The sequence below is a fragment of the Odontesthes bonariensis genome, chromosome 15 (assembly GCF_027942865.1).
Source record: "Odontesthes bonariensis isolate fOdoBon6 chromosome 15, fOdoBon6.hap1, whole genome shotgun sequence".
In the NCBI taxonomy this organism is placed as follows: domain Eukaryota; kingdom Metazoa; phylum Chordata; class Actinopteri; order Atheriniformes; family Atherinopsidae; genus Odontesthes; species Odontesthes bonariensis.
Window position 1 is genome coordinate 24,175,259 of NC_134520.1, and position 17,741 is coordinate 24,192,999.

The following is a 17,741-nucleotide window of genomic DNA, read 5'->3' on the forward strand; positions in this document are numbered from 1 at the left end:
GAATTTAGTTTTAATGGTAAAGAAATACAGTTCAGACCCTCCTGGCAGCAACAGCTTATTTGGAAGAGGAAGAGGGAGACATGAGGTATGTTTGTCACCTCACAAGGCCAAAGTTGAGCATAGATCAATGAGCAAGAGCTGAATTCAGTGACATTAACAGCTGTGATTCTATCAGTGTGATAAAAGGATAGTTGCAAGGGGGATGTTAGTCACTGGCTCTTTTTGAAGAGAGGGTAAGAGCTGTTATTTGGAGGAGCTGATGACACTTCTGCATCTTATTTTGAAGGTTCAGTCAAGGGACTCCTCCTGCTAAAATGCGTTTGTCATGTAGCAGACACAAACATTCACTGCGGTTTAAAATGTCAGCAAGAAACTAACAAATGAACTTTTACCCCCTGTGCAGAGTTATTGGATGTTTTGGACACACATTAGGTTAGATGGTGGTTAAAAATTGGCCATAGATGTGTGTACATGGTCGTTTCATAGTCCTTTATTATCCCACCTAAGGTCGGTTGATACAGGCTTTAGACCATACAACACCACTGGTTCCCAATCATTTTGACGAATACTTCTTCACTTCTGATAATTCCGTTAATGTGTCACAATTCATTAAACATCTCATTTTAACAGGTTCAATACAGTACACCAACTCATGCAACCCTTGTGATGATTTGACTTGAAATTATATTATTTAAATGAATAATTTAGCAAGGTTTTAAAGTTATTGCAGTGTTAATTGTGTCTATAGTTGTAGGAACCTGGTTTCTCTCACAAAATAACACTTTGCAAAGACCCCTCAACAATGCACTGGAAACCCTTTAACTTGAGGTGCAATAAGGAGCCTCAGAATCATTCATAAAGAGCCATTTAGCTGTTGGCCCATCATTAGGCCGCTTTACATATTTTATTTTCTACACTTATAACTTTGCACCGTAGATGCTGCCACCTGCAGTAATTCCCCTGACACAATGCAGTATGATTTCACAAGATTTTAAATCCACATTCATGACAAGGTGGTTAAAAGCATTTTGAAAAGAAGAAAATGGTTAGTATAAAGTTTCAAAGAGGCTTGTAAAAATAAAGAATAAAAAAGTTTTGAAGAGTGATGCAGTGTAGTGCAGTGCAGATATTTTTCAGAGGGACAAACAAGCACAAAACTGGCTATTTATGGTGAAAGGGATTATTATGAGTCTGATATTCAAGATAGAATGTAACGCTGTCAGCTTGCTGAGGAAAAACGTACAGAAGATATTTAAAGCACAATCTGCGTTTGCAGTAAAATAACTGTCATAAATAACTAAACACATAGATAACTCATTTCTACACTTCATTTCTACTTTTGCAGTCTTTGAGTTGCAATTGAGAATGAGTCTTGATAAATATGACTGAAAGGACAGGTGGGATTGGTTACCAGTATAAACAACATATTTGAAAATAATGTATTCCATGTCATGGTTCTTGTTGGGGTCTGCGTTAGATTTCGTTAGGTTTGTCTGGGTTTACCATCTCACTGGTTTGGTCTTCTTGTTTTCAGTCTCTTCACTGTCACTTTTTGGTATTATTTTAAATTGGTCCTGCTTTCGGCTCCCCCCTTGCACACCTGGATTCAGTTACCTAATTACCTCACATTCACTTCATTTGTCATCAGCTTCTTCTGTATAAATACTCCCTGGCTTTATGCAATTACTGTCAGGTCCTCATTATTGTTCTGCTGAAGTTATTTGTGTTTTTCCATTTTTTCTTGTTCTCCTTTACCTTTGATTCCTTGTTTTTTTGCAGCGCCTTTTGTTTTATATTATGGAGTTAATTATTTTCCCCTCCAACTGCCCGTCTAACAAGCCTGACTCTGCTTGTGGTTCCTCTCCACCACTTCTACACTCAACCACTGACGATTATAGTTTTGTAGAAAATACACAAGGCGCACAAATGGATTGTACACGAAAGAGGCTTTTGATGTTTACAAAGACAACAGGGGTCTATCATGTTAATCATGACAGGTAGTCTAGCCTAATTAGTTTCCTCTATACCTATTATTTCAAGCTCATTAATAGGGTGAAGCTGTTTAATCACGAGATCTCCAGTTCAGGAAAACTTTAAGACCTTCATGCTAATGTGTACTGAGAAGGAAATCCTCACATCCACTGACACTGAGAAAATAATCATGAAATTTGTTGTAAATAAATAGAAAGAAAAGTGCATTGTTTGTGCTGCAGTTGACACAAAGGCTTCACACATGTGTACAAGAACAGTTAACAGTTGTGGAAAAAGTGTATTTTAAGTCAAATCTGATCTCTACCTAATTATGACCGTGCAGTTTTGATGACTAATTCTAAAGAATTGACAAGGACAAGAGACTCAAACTACAGTCTCCAAGGCAACTAAATGGAAAACTGTCACACATGGGACTCAGATGTGGATCCTTTCATCACTCCTCCAACTTCCTAAATGGACTTTGTTCCTCGTTAATTATGCAGTCTTTGATCTCCATGTCAAATGTGCTCTGGCTCACATCAAAGGACACCTTTTACATGATTCACAACAACACTTTTTGATACCCTGGGAATGAGCTGGATTTGAGTGGTTTTGGTTGATGCCCAGAATTTCATTTCTATTCACATTCCCAAACAGAAAATATCAGATTGATTATTTTTGCTTTGGTGTAACAGCTCTGCTTTAGTAATGTTTAAGTGGTGTGCTGTTTTTGATGTGTTTAGTTATTCCTTCTGACCTGAGTTGCTTTTTTATGTTTTTTCTTTAATCTCAAGAGCAACTGTTTCCCTGGTTGAATTAGAAAGAAGTATATCATTATATTGCATGTTTGGGATTTAAGTACAGGTTTGAAAGAATTCTTGGATATTTGCTATGTTTTCTGTCGAGGTCGATCTCTCTGTTTTACCGAATCTTTTGGTGTTTTGTTGGGTTTTGCTCAAGGACCAAAGAAATATGAGGACAAGGAGTAACTGCCATGTTGCAACTAATCGGAGACCCTCTCAAAGTGTGAATGGTGTGTGATGTCACAATCTCTTGAAATCCCATCACCTGAATGAATAATCAAGTTTTTATCTTGTTTCCTGTACATAATCTTCCCCAAACAACGTCTTCACTGTAAACGAACTCAAGGCCTAAGTTTGGGGGTGTCAGAAAAGCACACAAGGAACTCCTCACACTAAACTCCAACCTCCAGGAGGTGGAGGTTGGGCAGTTGGATGTGATAATAATTGGGAAGGGGGGGCAGGTTGGATGTGGTATGAAATAGGCACGGTCATCGAGGACAAATCAAATCAGCAGGCCATGGTTTCTCCTCGGAAGCACTTGTGTCAGATTTTTGGGCTCTCTTTGTGTCTCTCCATCATCGGTACCATCTGGAGTTGTAGAGAATATAAAATGCTTTGAACAGACAGACGAGCAAGATGTCTCTAACAACAGCTGGGGTCATATTGGGAATCCATTTATGCATGGATCAGATGTTTCTTACAAGATCTGCCATTTATCTGAGATTTTACCTCTGCTTCCAGAATAATGGAGCTGATCACACACGGTGTTAAGATGTAGCCACAGGGACACTGCAGTGGTTTGGGGAACGCTGTTTTGAAGCCTCCAATTTGGAACTTGGCTATTGCGTCTTGGACTTTTTGAAAGCAGGAATAATCATATTTTGGACAAGAGGGTGGAGCTGCATGATGGTACTTGAAAGCTAACTGAACAAAATCGTTATTTTTTTGAGGCCTTTATATCTTTTTAGGTGAATAATTATTTTCAACATGATCGCCAGATGCTGAAAATGAATTAATTTAGCTCTTGTAAGAAGAAGATAATTTATTCAAAAGTGTACATGTTTTAAATGAGTCTAATGGAATCAAGAGGAGTGTGTATCTTTCCCTTGTAAGAAGTTTTGATATGTATCAAAACGCTGCAATATGATGTAATGTGACTAAATGATGATACTTTTTTATTCACGATGGTTTGATGCAGCCTGATAAAGCTCTTAACATGTTTACTGTTCATATTAAACACATGCTAAATATTTGTATGTGTGAGTTTTGGGCAAAAAGAGACATTTCTAAAAATGTGACACTGACGACATACAGTTAGATATGATAGATAAAATATAAGAAAAGAAAAGCTGTATTAAAGACTCACACCTGAAAGTTCAGATCCGAGCTGTTTATGGCTGCACTTGATCGATGCTCCTTTCTTCTCCAAAAATGCAAAAGATTTCCAGACGTTAGATTTCAAGGTGGACTGAAAAATATCCCAGCTGGTCACCGGACATGTTTTATTTGTGTTAACCTTGCAAGCAAAGACTTTGGGCTTAAATCACTTTTTCTCCACTAGAGCAAGACATACAGGGCTGAGTGGCGAGTTGACGCTGTTTAAATGGCATGCAGACTCCCAATTACTCCACTTCCACCCAGCATGTGCAGGTATTTTAATAGTGTCCGTAAAGATTCGTATTGTTCTTTTTTACATCCCATAGGAATCAGATTTTTTTTTGTTTTTTTGTTTCTTCTTTGGGGCCTGCCCAAAACATTTTAGAGCACTTAAGGCACTTCTCAGCTGGCTTAATTTATCCCTGCAAGTTTCTTACTTTTTATGTCCAGCTAAGTGTGTAGTTAAAAAGGAGGAAGAAAAATTCATCAGAATTTTCTCCCTGAATTTTTGGCACTTTCCAATAAACCCACCGAGGACAAAACAAGGTTTCCATATATTTGCACAGATTCAGCCTTTTTTTTTCTTTTCGTTTAAATGTGCACAGAAGTAATTCACTCTGGAAACGCCACATGCTTGTGAAATCCAGGAGCCCACAATGCGACTTGACTGAAAACAGTCGAAGAATGGCCAGTGTTATGGCAGAATTAAAGTAGTAAAGTAAAGTAGCCTCCGGCTGCTAATCTCCAGCAGAGATGAGGAGCAGGGTACAAAGTGAGGCTGAGTTGAATTATTTACTCCACTTTTCTATTTGAACTAGTCGTGGTGTTCACTTGAGGAAATTTAAATTAATTTTGCAAGACTTTCGAGAGCCTTGTTTTTCCATGTAACTATGTAGCAATGTTCCCCAAGACATGTAAACAGACTTTGATGTGAAAAAAATCCCCTCTAATTAGTTCCCTTGAATTAATTGGGTGCACAAAAAAAAATAGATTGAAAAAAGAAAGAAAATCATTGCTAAATCACTGAATAAATGGTGTTAGCTTTAACTTGTCTGAGAGTCATCACTCTCTCACATTAATAAGTACACATGTAGAAACACACATGCTGATACAACCACTGAATGATTGCCTACTTCAGCAAAAAGAAAAGCAGATGTAAACTGGACCGCACAAACAGCCAGCAAAAGACACGCCGACATATTTCCATACTTCCGCATGGACGTATACAGAAAAAGGGTTAGGGAAGCTGTTCATTCATAAATACTGTTTTCTTTGTCATATCAGGCACAGTTTCAGTGTCCAGTTGCTGAAACAAACCGACAGCAGCTTTTTTTTTTGTTGTTGTTGGTCCCTTAAACCATCCACATCCTTCATCTTCTTCTGTGGTGGCCCATTGATGGCTGAATCTGAGGAAGCTGAGCTTTCAATGCATAGTTTACCTCAGCTTTGCAATCACACACACCGAGATGCTTCCATCTGTCTCAACACCCTGTCAACTGCAACAGGAAATGAGAGTCATAAGTCAGGTTGAGGAGGACTTAAGATTTCAAACTCTGAGTGAAGTTTGAAGAATTGAATTTTTAGATATAAATTTGAAAATCTTGAATGAATTCCTGATTAAATGCTATTTCATCACATTTATTTTGCAGAATTGGGAACACACATTGTAGGTACAGGATTAATGTAATATACAATATGTGACATGGCAATAGCCCAGCAGAACAGCAATAAGTCCCATTTACAAACCGCTGGGAACTCACCAGATAGCAATCTGATTGGATCATGGCCCAGAGGACCTATTGCTAATGTCCTGATGCCCTCTAGGCCTAGGGGAAGCCTTATATGTTCTTTGCCCACACCCTGACTGGACATCAGCACTTTTTGGTGGCATGGGGATAAACCACTTGATATCAGATGGGAGTTAACAACATTATGACTGACAGGAGTAGATTTAATCCAAAATGACTAAAGATGCTTAATTTGAAGTTCATTTATAGTGAAACAACTGACAACTTCATAAAAGGTTTCCTTGATCATTTAAAGAGTTCTTCTGTCTAACACTTACACTTTCTTTAAGTTGAAAAAAATATAAAGACTTTTTTATACACCCTTTTGGAAACTTAAAAATTGAGGGCAAAAAGAAAACAATTTGTGTGTAAGTCGTGGCGTTAATAGACATTTAAACGAATACATTAAAACTTTTGTTTAATTTCATTTCAGCTTGAGCTTTTGCCTCAGGACTTTTAGTATTTCAGTAACTCTCATATTCATTTTTGTTAGTAACACTAGAGAACTCACTTAAAGATGTTAAAATTGAATTAACATTCATTAATTCATGAAGTCATTCATTCTCCATACCTGCTTCATTGCGGTGGGGGGGCAGGGTACTTCTTGGACAGGTTGCCAGTCTTACCGACTGATAAAACATCATCGATAAACATCGCCTGCTTTAAAGTCAGATATTAGGACAGCTTTTAGTCAGTCAAAATGCCCCCACATAACAAACATTATCAGGCAGCTGAATGAATTTCCCCACAGAAACTTTAAAAAAATATATCAGATAATGTGCACAAACATTCAATTTATGCTCTTAGGCAAACAAAAATTACCTAAACACGCATTTGAAAAATAAACCCATTTAGTGGCAGCTGCAGAGCGGCCGCAGTGAAATTATGTTGTGACTTGCCTGCAAAGTAAAAATGGTGAGGATCCTCAATTTGCAAGCTTTGCACTTAGGAGTTTCATAGCGAGTAAATAACAGCAGCAGGGCCCGTCTCTCTTGTACTGAAAGTCTCCATTCAAATGTAATTAAAAAACTTCTTGCAAAGGAATGAATTAAAGGCTCCCTGTAGCCCTGATAACCCTGGCATGGCAACAAGCAGAGGTTTTAACAGTCTCCTAATGGGTCTGCTAAAAGGCCCTTTAATGTGTTTTCTTCTGTAAATGATCAAACTCCCTTCTCAGTAACCTCAATGATCTTTATCTGGGAATGAGAGAATGTTCACAAAGGATGGAAAAACGCCACTGGCAATGGGACTCAGATGGGCTAAAGGCTAATTGTGTCTGAAATTTGATTTTAAGCGTTTGAATTAGCAGACGGTGCAGCTAAAGGTAGCTGAGAAATTGAAGGGAAATAGGGGGGAAATAGGAGCAGGTCACATAGAGATAAGCATATCAGCGCTCCAAGAGTCTGACTCTGTGTTTGTGCAGCTCTTAAAGTCGCACAGGATGTCTGCTGGTGTTTAATTGGGCTGACTTAGGGGAGCAAACCTGCCATAACTTGGCATTTTCATCTTTCATTTCAGTCATTTAGACATACCCCCTCTGCAGAGCATCTTATATTGAATCCATACATCAGTAAATAAAAGTAACAGATGGAACAACAAATTCACTTAAATGTGCAAAACAGAGGTTACAAGAAGACACAATCAGTTCAAGTAGGGGGAATACAAATGAGAAGATGTGACAGTTACTTGAAAGGATGAGTTTTGAGGTTAGTGGTGGAAAGAAGGATTAATCAAGGTATTTAAATGATGGAGAGAGGGACACAAGTGGCTCGAGATGAGGAGAGCCGTGTTTATTACTCCAGTAAAGGAGTAAATATGATGTAGCATCTCCAGCTGTGCACTCAGCTCTGTCAGCGTGTGTGGTCGGCATGCAAATACGTGGTGATGGATGTATGTGGTCCAGTCTAAAGGGAATGAGACACTGAGGGGGAAAAAAGACGAGGCTGTGGTCGCTCAAAGACTAATGGGCCGATTAAGAGCTTCAAGGGGTGGCCATTTATTTGTTGTGTGCGACTGGATGAAGATTCACTTCATTAATGTGGCCCGGCACTTACCGGCACCGCTTTTTTGTTTTTTAATTTAGTTCTCGAACAAGCATCTACCTCCTTTTTTTTAGTTAATTGCATCAGGAGCAAGAGCAGGAGGACTGCATCTCAAAGTTAAGATATTTAGGACAAATAGTTTCCTTCCAGAATAAAAGAAACCTAACACATTTGGAGAAAGTGATGTGGTATAAAACTGATCTGCAACTGCATAACATCCATTTTATATAGCATAAAAGGCATTGACAATCCAGCGTGAGATGTAAGTAATAAAGAAATTAAGTAAATTAATTTTAAAAAGGTTGTAGGCAGTTTCAGTGCCTTTAATGCTGGTGTCGATGAATTGTGTTTGATATTAGTTTGCTTTGTGTTATCCTGTATAGAACTTTGTATAGAACACACACACACAAATATGTGTAGTACGGAATCACCCTTCATTTCAATGATATCAGGGTGTAACTGGACACACTCAGAAGCTCACCTAGTGCAAGTGGCCAGAAATAATACTTTACATATTGTATTGAAATACAAGCATAAATGGAAATGTAGTATATAACAGGAAAACAGTTTCTATAACTCTAAAGAGCTTGAAAGTCAATATTTTGTATGACCACTGTCATTCTTTAACTAAGTCTGAAGTCTCTAAGACAAACTTTCATGTAATTACTTTAAGTAATCTTTGGGAATAGTTCTCCAGGCTTCTTGATGGACTCTCTAAAGCTCTTCTTTGGATGTTGGCTGCCTTTTGTTTCGTTCTCTGTCTAGATGGTCCCACACTGCTTCGATAGTGTTGAGGTCTGGGCTCTGGGGAGGATTTAACTCTCCATGTTGGCATACCTCAGCCTTTTCTCCCTGTTTCCCTCCCTTAAGAAACGGCTTCTTGACAGCTACCCTTCCACAGAGACCATTTCTTATGAGGCTTCAGTGAAGATGGATCAACTGAAGAAGCCGAAACATCTTTCAGGTCCTGTGTCAGACCTTTGCTGGATTGTTTTTTACCCATTTTTTGCTTTTTTTTATGGGCATAACTTTTAGACACTATTCTGCTGTGGGCTTGGCATGTTTTCTTTAGTTTTTTCACTTCCCCAGAATCTACTTTCTTTCTCTTTTTTTTCCCTTAGAGCATAATGTTCACCATGCTAAGTAAGCTATGACAAATTTTCAGCTAGTAGCTCTTTGGTAAACAACAAAAGAAATGGGAACACATCAGGTGTCTTTGTGACAGGCTGCTTGGAACAAAGTACCCTAAAGGTTCAAATCAAAATTTATTTGCTAAGTTTTCAGAACACTAGTTCACAAACATTCCTTGAGTTAGGTGCCCTTTTCATGCTTTAATGATTCATAGGTTAGTGTTAAGTGGCTGTCATAAATAAACATACTCCTCTGAAAATGGTGAGGTACAAGGACTGGACACGGAATGAATTTGAATGACTGGAAAATGAATGAAAAGCAGCCAGAGTCCAAAGAAATACTTCAGAAAGCCTGATAAACTATTGCTCAAGACCACTTTAAAAAAACACCGAACAAATCTGGCTCCACGGAAGCAAAATATGAAGAAATGGGAGATAGCTTTTGAAAAGTACTGGCTCGCCACAGTAAAGTTTACCCAAATGAAGGACTGACCTCAACACCAGGCCAGAAATGGAATTAGACGTTTTCATCACAATTATAACCTATTTGATCTTTATAGTGGAGCCAGTTGGTAAAATCAAACAAGAACAAAAACATGTTTTCCACAAAGAAGGTCCTTGTATTGGTTGGGTTCCGTTTTCTTTCAGTGAAGTAATGCTCCAGCTGTGTAACCGTTACCTACAAACTAACTATCTTTGGAGCAGACATTAGTTATGCTCAGGCGAGGTGTAAAACTGGGATAGGCATATAATGTGAATGTAATTATGTGGAGTGGAAGCAAGTTGAATGAATGATGATGATGTATGGAGATTAAGTGATCTGAGTGCACACAGTGATGGTCCTGGAAATATTCCACCAGCCACTAACTTTTCAAAATTTCAACTGCTCACCAAGCTCTGTCTGAAGGCTTTTCATGACATTAATCTATTCGGTTTCTTTTCCATCGTAGGATTTTTGACTTCAGAGATTTTATTTGTCTTGTTCTGCCTTCTTTTGCAGGAAAGTTTAGCACCACCTGTCACTTATGTTGGCAAGTCAACCCACATGACAATTGTTGATGAAGAGATGTGTGAATTCACATAGTATTTCAATCATTTTATGATCATTTTCAGGGATAGTCCCCTATCTCTTTCCCCATCTTCCTTCCTGTGTCAAACCCTCCTACTTGTGAAGCCAGCAGAGGAGGCGAGAGAGAAATAAGTTGATGGAGTAATGAGTCGATGCATGAGGGGGAGGGAGGAGCCAGGTAATAACTTGGCACAAAACTAGATGTAATAAGAAGAGCATGCTGATTAACAGCTGTCAAGTCTGTAATCGTGGCAATATCTTTCCACAAAGAGAGTATAATTAATGCTTATTATCAGCTCGTTTCCCCCCTGAAAACAGCGTATCTTGTTTTACATTCTCTATGTATTCAAATTCAGAACACAGGAGCTTGTCTTTTAACAGACAACATCCCTCTCTTGGCATCCCTTCATTGGTTCCTGTCTGTTTCCAGCTTGAATTTTAAGTATCTTTTGCTTACTTTAAAAGTGTTTAATGGATTTGTGCCATCTTAGATCTCCCTGACATTCCCCCTCCAGTGAGAGCACTGCTCAACCAGACTGTTGGTCTTAGATGTTCTGAGATCTAGAGGTAAACACTGTGGAACAGTTTACCTCTCCATACACCAACACTCGGACCATTTTCCCAATGCTGCTTAAGATCACCTCCCCTCCTCTTTTAAATCCAGGTATGACACCCAAATAAATTGTTTTGTAATGTTTTTGCACTGCTTTTCTGTTCTATGGAACATTTATTCCTATTCAATGGTTTTTTATAGGGACTCTTACTGCTTTGTTGCTTTAGTTGCAAATTTAATGTAATCATAAACTACTATGGCCAACTTAATGCTATCTAAATCAGATTCGGCCTTTGACCTTGACCATTGGATTAATTCTGGACTTGGTCTTATCCATGAACAAAATTTTACGATGTATCCTCAAGGTTGGAGTATGTTTGTGCTTTTCTGACATTTATTCTTGATAACTTGACTAACACTCCAACTATATGACGGTAGAGCTTGTTTTGGCAAAAGCGATCAGTTGACTGTTTACATCAGTTTTTGTAGGTGCTTCTTGCCATCGGGGGGAATTTCTTTGTGGATATGGTAGAGACGAGGCATGCATGGTCAAGTCCCTGCTAAGTCTTTGATATTTGGAGTTCATAAAGATGAGGCTCCTTCAATTATTCAGTCTTATCCTCTGAAAGACAGTGCAGACAGATTGAGCTCGACTAAGTCATTATGGGGATACTGCTTCAGTGATGTGATTTACCAGGCAGAAATGTAATAAAAGCTTAAGGCCATAATGGAGCCTGTCATATCAACCAGCTTGTCAACATAATTGCTACTTTCAACTGCAATTAGATCCCACTGCATTCAGTGCTTTACATTTTCATGCAAGCCATTCAGCAGCCTGATAGTCAACCATTAGGTTAGAGGTTTTAAAGTCAGTCTGAAGGACATTTTCATGGACACGCCAGCACCAGGTGCCACGCACTCTGCCCATACAGGCATGTATGGTCTCTCCAGCAGCAGTAACACATCCTGTTCTTCTAAAAGTCTGGTTTTTATTGCTAAAAAAAAATTTTTTTTTGCCATCTGTGGGAGCAAGAGACTTTCTTGCTCCCACAGATGGCCAGGCATAAACTTTTGTCCTTTGGAGTCCCCTTCCTCGTGTTTCTCCTTAGTTTTACCCCTGGCTGGGTTCAGCTGAAAAAAAGAAATCAAACTCTCGAGTTGTTAAAGTAATTGCCAAGCTGGCACGTCCCCAGATCCTCTGCAAAGAGATGGCAGCCACTTCAGAATGTTAATAGGCACCCTGATCCAGCGAGGGCGATGCAGGCGTGACATATGCACAGCTAGTAGTGTTAGAATGTGAGTTTCTGTGTGTGAAGGAGAGCTAATGCCCATATCAACAAATTGCCCAAAACACAAAGATTTCGTCCCCTCCATTAGTGACCTTCCCTTTAACTTCTTCACTTATTGTGTTTCTTTCAAACTTAAACGTTCTCAACTCTGGAGACTTTAAGTGAATCATGTTTCTGTGTCAGAACACAAGGAAGAAAACATTGATAGAAAATGGTTGGAATTGTTTATACTTTTGTATTAATGTCATTCTTCCCCTCTGCGCCACACTAACTTTTGGTGTGATAACCAAATCAGTAAATTTTCACATTTTATCAGTCTAAAATGTCTATCTTGGATCGGTTAAATATCCATCTGCATGGAAAGTACCAGCAAATGAACAAACCAATTTTAACAAAGCTGCGACATGCCAGCTGTCATCTGCAACTCGTTTCCTTCGATTTACATAATTCACGAATCATCCAGGTCATAGCCTTGTAGGACATGCCTAAATATACAACAACAAATTTATTTCTGAAACTTCATGCTGCATCCATTTTTCATGAATAAGGAAACACTCCTTGCAATCGATTCAGAAACAAGCCCCAGAAACAAATTATTGCTGACAGCATGAAGCCCTCAAACTACTGTGGGTTAAAAAGTTTGACAAGTGGAGCATCACCTGCCCATGTACATCTTTGTCTGCATCCTTGATATAAGTGGCGGCGTGCAACAGGCAGACAAAAAAAAAAAAAAAAAAAAACATTGATATCTCTAAGCATGAACCGGATTCTATGAAACTATGAAAGAGCCACTCTGTGCAACAGAAAACCTCATGACTGATAATTTGTATTTCCATATCATTGTTTGGATTTTGAATAAAAACATGTTCACATTGTGCACTCGGGCTGTTCAACTTAAATAAAAAAATAAAAAAATAAAAAAAAAAGCAGAATAGAAAGAAACATCTCCAGGCTCAAAAAGGCAGCCAACTCCGTTCATCCGCACCATCGTATTTCCATGTCAGAAACCTTGTAGGTTTTTTTGCCCCTAATTTGGTAGAAGTTTCACGTTACGCAAATAGCAGAAGATTCCTGTTAATTACATATACCATGTATAAATAACTTGTCCAGGAAGAAAGCCCAACGACATGGTTCCCTGCTGTGTGCTTAATGTGACACGATTCCTGCCAATGAGCCACTGCAGGGCTGGTGTTTGCACTGCCATTTACGCATCTCAGAAGGGAGAAGATGTTTCTTTGTGATGTACATTTGCCTTTCAGACAAGGTAACGTCCGTTCCCATCAGTTTTCACCATTACTGAATAAATCAACGGGGAACGCATTTATTTGGAGCAATAAGGTGGAATGTAAAGGGCATGATGTGAAATAATGCACCTTTTTTTTTTTTTTTTTTTTTTTTTTAAACTTTCAAACTTATTTTCACCTATTTGTCCCGATTAAATGAATATCAAATATGCCAAAAGCACCAAATCAATGTGACTGAAACACCAAAGCAATCTAATACTGGAGGTAATTATTTTTGACATACAGAAGTGCAACCTTAGCTATCACTTATATAAATATACTGTTGCTTTGTTTTTGTTAATAGATGAGAAATTCTTCTGTCCATACATAGTAAATTTGACACTGCTTATTACACAGATAGCAGCGCAACAACTGAAAACAATCTAATGCCCGTTAAACTCATTAAATCCACAGGGCATCATTCTTAAAAGAGCCTCGAGAGCAGTTTTTTTTTTTTAATTTTAAACCAAAAATATACCTTAAGCTATAAAACCTTACTTTGACTTGGAATATATCGAATCTCCTAATTTTAAGGCTGATGCGTGTCGTTTTCCTGCCGGTAATGTGGAGGTTTTGCAGTCATGCGCCCACAACCTGAGGTGAACCTAGCATGTGCTTTTTGTGATAAGAAGTATCTATCAAAGGTGTGAGAAATTAATTACCAGAGACGAGGTGTTCTGAAGAGGCAGGATGTGCTGATTTAGGAGGAGGCGCATGAAATACGGGAGAGGCAACTGTTGCCGTTCCTGACAAAGCTCTGGAGTTTGCTGGCATCACTTCTGAGCAAATCGCAGGGCAGCTGCCGTCAATTTGAGGCGATTAGATTTATAGATCACAAGTGCAGATGTTACACAGGGGACTGGGCAATATTGCACCATGATTTATTTAATTCACTGACATGTGAGCTGCATAATTTATCAAGACTTAAATTCCCAGAAAATTAAAACTAACGTCAAAGCTTGATACAACTGTACACATACAGTGACCACCCATATTACAACAGAAATTAGAAGATGTAAGTAGTTTTCTCCCGACTACTTTTTCTTGAAGCAACTGAATAGACAGAAAAAAAAAAAAATGAAAAACACAAGAGATGGCAACTAGCAACCCACTTGTCCTTTTGGATCTCAGTTTGGAAACGTATCTCTGTTCAAATATTTCAGTTTCAACTTGAAAATGGGGAGAAGAAATGTGTAGCATTTACAAATTTGACTCACAACACAAGGACTGCGGTATGTACAAGGGGATAGTATCAGTAGTGGAGTATGTCTGTAGCACCTGTATAACACAGAATGGCCATACCGGGGGGTACTTTTCTTTTTTCCTTCTATATCATTAACAAACAAAAAAAAAAAAAAACAACATTTATCAGTACAAACCATTTTATATGCCTGCAAAACCTGCAGAGAAGAAATTTCTGAATATTCATGGCATGGCTAAATCTGTGAGTTCAGTTCAGAAAAAGAACATGTAAAGGGAACAATTCATAGAAAAAAAAAAAAAAAAAAAAAAAAAACAGACATTGTACAGCAAATTACAATAGTGATTTGTACATACAAATCAACCAAGAAGGGTGCCGTATATCCAGATTTCCGGGTTCCTACATATTTTCCTTTTTCATTATATCCTTATACTCTTTAAACAGACGCATCGTTTCGGGCCTGTTGAAGTGCTAACAGTAGCTATGTGACGGTAGACATACATCAGTTAGTTCAGTGGACAAACTGCAGAACAACAGGAGCAAATATAAACTGGTAAGAAACAGACATTCGCAAGCTAATTATGAGTTTGGGACACTTCTGGGTAGTCCTGCATGTCCTAAACTGTGTGGAGACCTGGGTGTCAAAATTCATCTTCCACATGTAGGAACCCTGAGACGATTTTGGTGTAAAAAAAAAAAAATAATAATAATAATTATATATATATATAATAATGGAGGCGCCAAATGACGTCAATACATAAAGATGCCATCTGGTAACTACTGTGACATCTTCACAAAATGTAATGCATTCTGCAGACAAATCTACTAGTGTTTGCATTCAACGGTTTTCTTCTATTACAAATATTTCTTTCAATATTCGACTAAGACATTTAAATACTGAGTTCCCGCTACAATATATTTATCTTTTTTTTTAAACCCAGTTTCTCCATTTACCTCGTGCAGTCTGTCAAGAAAACGCCTCACTGAAAAACGTCCTGTAGATGTGACACTGATCCTACAAGTTTCCAAGCCATGATTGGCTGCGTTGAAAAATAGATATCTTGTTGCTGGTTACTTGATTTAGAAAAGAAAAGCAGAGTTTGTCTCCACCGTGGCCTCATTGCGGAGAGGCCACAAAACAATAAGATTCCTATAGAAAGAAGACTGAAAGTGTGCTGTTACTTAATAAATGCAACGAGGTATGGAGTTGATGCCACCCAAAGACATATTTATATTAAAATAAAGGAAAAGAACACACAGCAGCGGACCAAAAACAAAAAGCAATACAGTATAAAAAAAAAAAAAAAAAAAAAAAAAAAAAAATTTAAAAAAAATAAAAATGTGCTCTTTAGCTGCTGCTTCAGCTCAGACTAAAGCACCACTGCAAATACCTCAACTCAAAAATAGAAAAGTAACATGCAATAAAAGAGTGCTTGTGAATCTATGTCGTTTCCTCTTCCTGCCCACAGCTCTTGGAGCAGGTGAAGGAAATATTTGTCCAATAATACAGCACTCAGAGTCCACCTCCATTAGCTTACTTCCTGATTGGCTCAGCCTCCAATGGCTGAGTAATAACATATTGGAGCTGGTTTTAATACAGGGAGCCGGAGCCATTGTCCTGAGGAAAATGTGAGTGAAGGAGTGTTTCCATGTAGGAAACGTAGCCACTGCTGGGTGTGTAGCTGTCAGACATGTGCAGGTGAGGAGGCGGAGGGGACGGGACAGACAGAAGGGGGTCAGAGTTCAAAGTGGCCTGAAAAGGGGTGGACTGTGGAGTCAGCGTGGGGTCAGAGACCAGAGGCGACTGTGCAAAAGCGTTGGTGAGGGTGTCCATAGGGGTCTCTGCAGCCATCCGACTGCCACTGGAAGGGACAGGGGCCTCCTGCGGGGTCATGGTGGGATGAGACAGAGACACCAAGGTTGGTGGCGTACAAATACTGTGATGATCTGGATCTGGTGCTGCTAACGGGGCCGCGGTTTGAGGGCAAACGGATGCACTGATCATCTCCATGGGGGTATCGGTAGGTGGAGCTGAATCGGAGGGCAGGCGAGGGCGTTTAGCTGCTTGGGCTTCATCTGCTGAGGAAACCTCCTCCTGTTTTGCCGGTATAGCCTGAAAGACAGACCACATTTTATAAGGAGAGAGTTTTCCCTATGCTAAACATGTCTCGTTGCTTCCTCTAATTTGTGTCTCTTCCTTGTATCGTAGTTTCTCTTGGAGAGATGAAAAAGACACAAGAACGATGGAGCCTCCCTCTCCTCCTTATCAGCATTTAAAGAACGTGGCGGTTTAACAGCAATGACTACATTAAAAACTGGTGCACATGACCACCATGACATCCCCTAGCTATTAACAGACAAGTGTTTTGAAACCTTAAGGATTAATAAACCAACAGTACTAATGGACAAAGATTGTATTTGTGATGGAGTGAAACTAAGAGTTGAAATAATTTGGGTTTTCCGGAACATCGGCACCATCTCTGAGGGCTATACGTAGTTAGGTTTTTGGAGGAGTGCGCTCAAGTCCGTCCACATCGACTCAACCAGCTCATTCATACATCATTTGATTTATTACTTAAACATAAGTAATAAATCTGTGAATTTTGTGATGACACGTGCAAGCTATAAAGAAAATTAATTGCAATCTCAAGTCAATCTTGAGAATCGTCAATCTCGAGTCAACATGCACTTCTTCTGACAAAAAAATGCTGATGGAAAGCGACTCTCGCAGCTCTCTGTAGATATCCTCTAGAAAGTAACTAACTAGTAACTAACAACCTACACATTTTTTCCACACACAGGCCATTCATCCTCTGTTGGTTGTTTGATTGAACGGCCGTTTCAACTGCAGCTTCTTTAATTTCCTTTTACTACACAATACAAGCCATGATTGAGATGCCTTGTCCTCCTGTTTTTTCTCCTGCTAAAGCGTAGTCTATTTTTGAAACGAGACAGAAAGATTGGTGCGTGAGGGCAGCGGGAAGCAGAGTGTTGGTAAATACTCACCAGTCGGGCTTTGACCCGTTTGGGTAATTCATGGTCCAGATGATAGATCTCCGAGTGTTTGAGGATCAGCTGACTTTGGTCCTGAAACTCAACCTACACAGACATGATAAAAACAATGAATTAATCAAATCACATTTCCAGGATTTATTTCCATCTGTAAATTCAGAGAGAAAGTTGGGCAAAAAAGAAGGGGTTGAAAAAAATAATAAGAATAATTTAAAATACACTTC

At 38.9% G+C, this 17,741-nt stretch overlaps 1 protein-coding gene across 1 annotated transcript in view; it reads right to left on the reverse strand.

The window, feature by feature from the left end:
* Positions 1 to 14,151: 14,151 nt before the first annotated feature.
* The window catches only part of kdm4b (lysine (K)-specific demethylase 4B), a 37,825-nt gene continuing 34,235 nt past the window's right edge, over positions 14,152 to 17,741 (reverse strand). Inside the window, exons 21-22 of the mRNA XM_075485603.1 lie at positions 17,512 to 17,604; positions 14,152 to 16,618 (exon numbers count right to left, since the gene is read on the reverse strand). Coding sequence (XP_075341718.1) covers positions 16,097 to 16,618; positions 17,512 to 17,604 — 615 coding nt within the window. The 3' untranslated portion in view covers positions 14,152 to 16,096. The remainder of the gene's footprint in view (positions 16,619 to 17,511; positions 17,605 to 17,741) is intronic.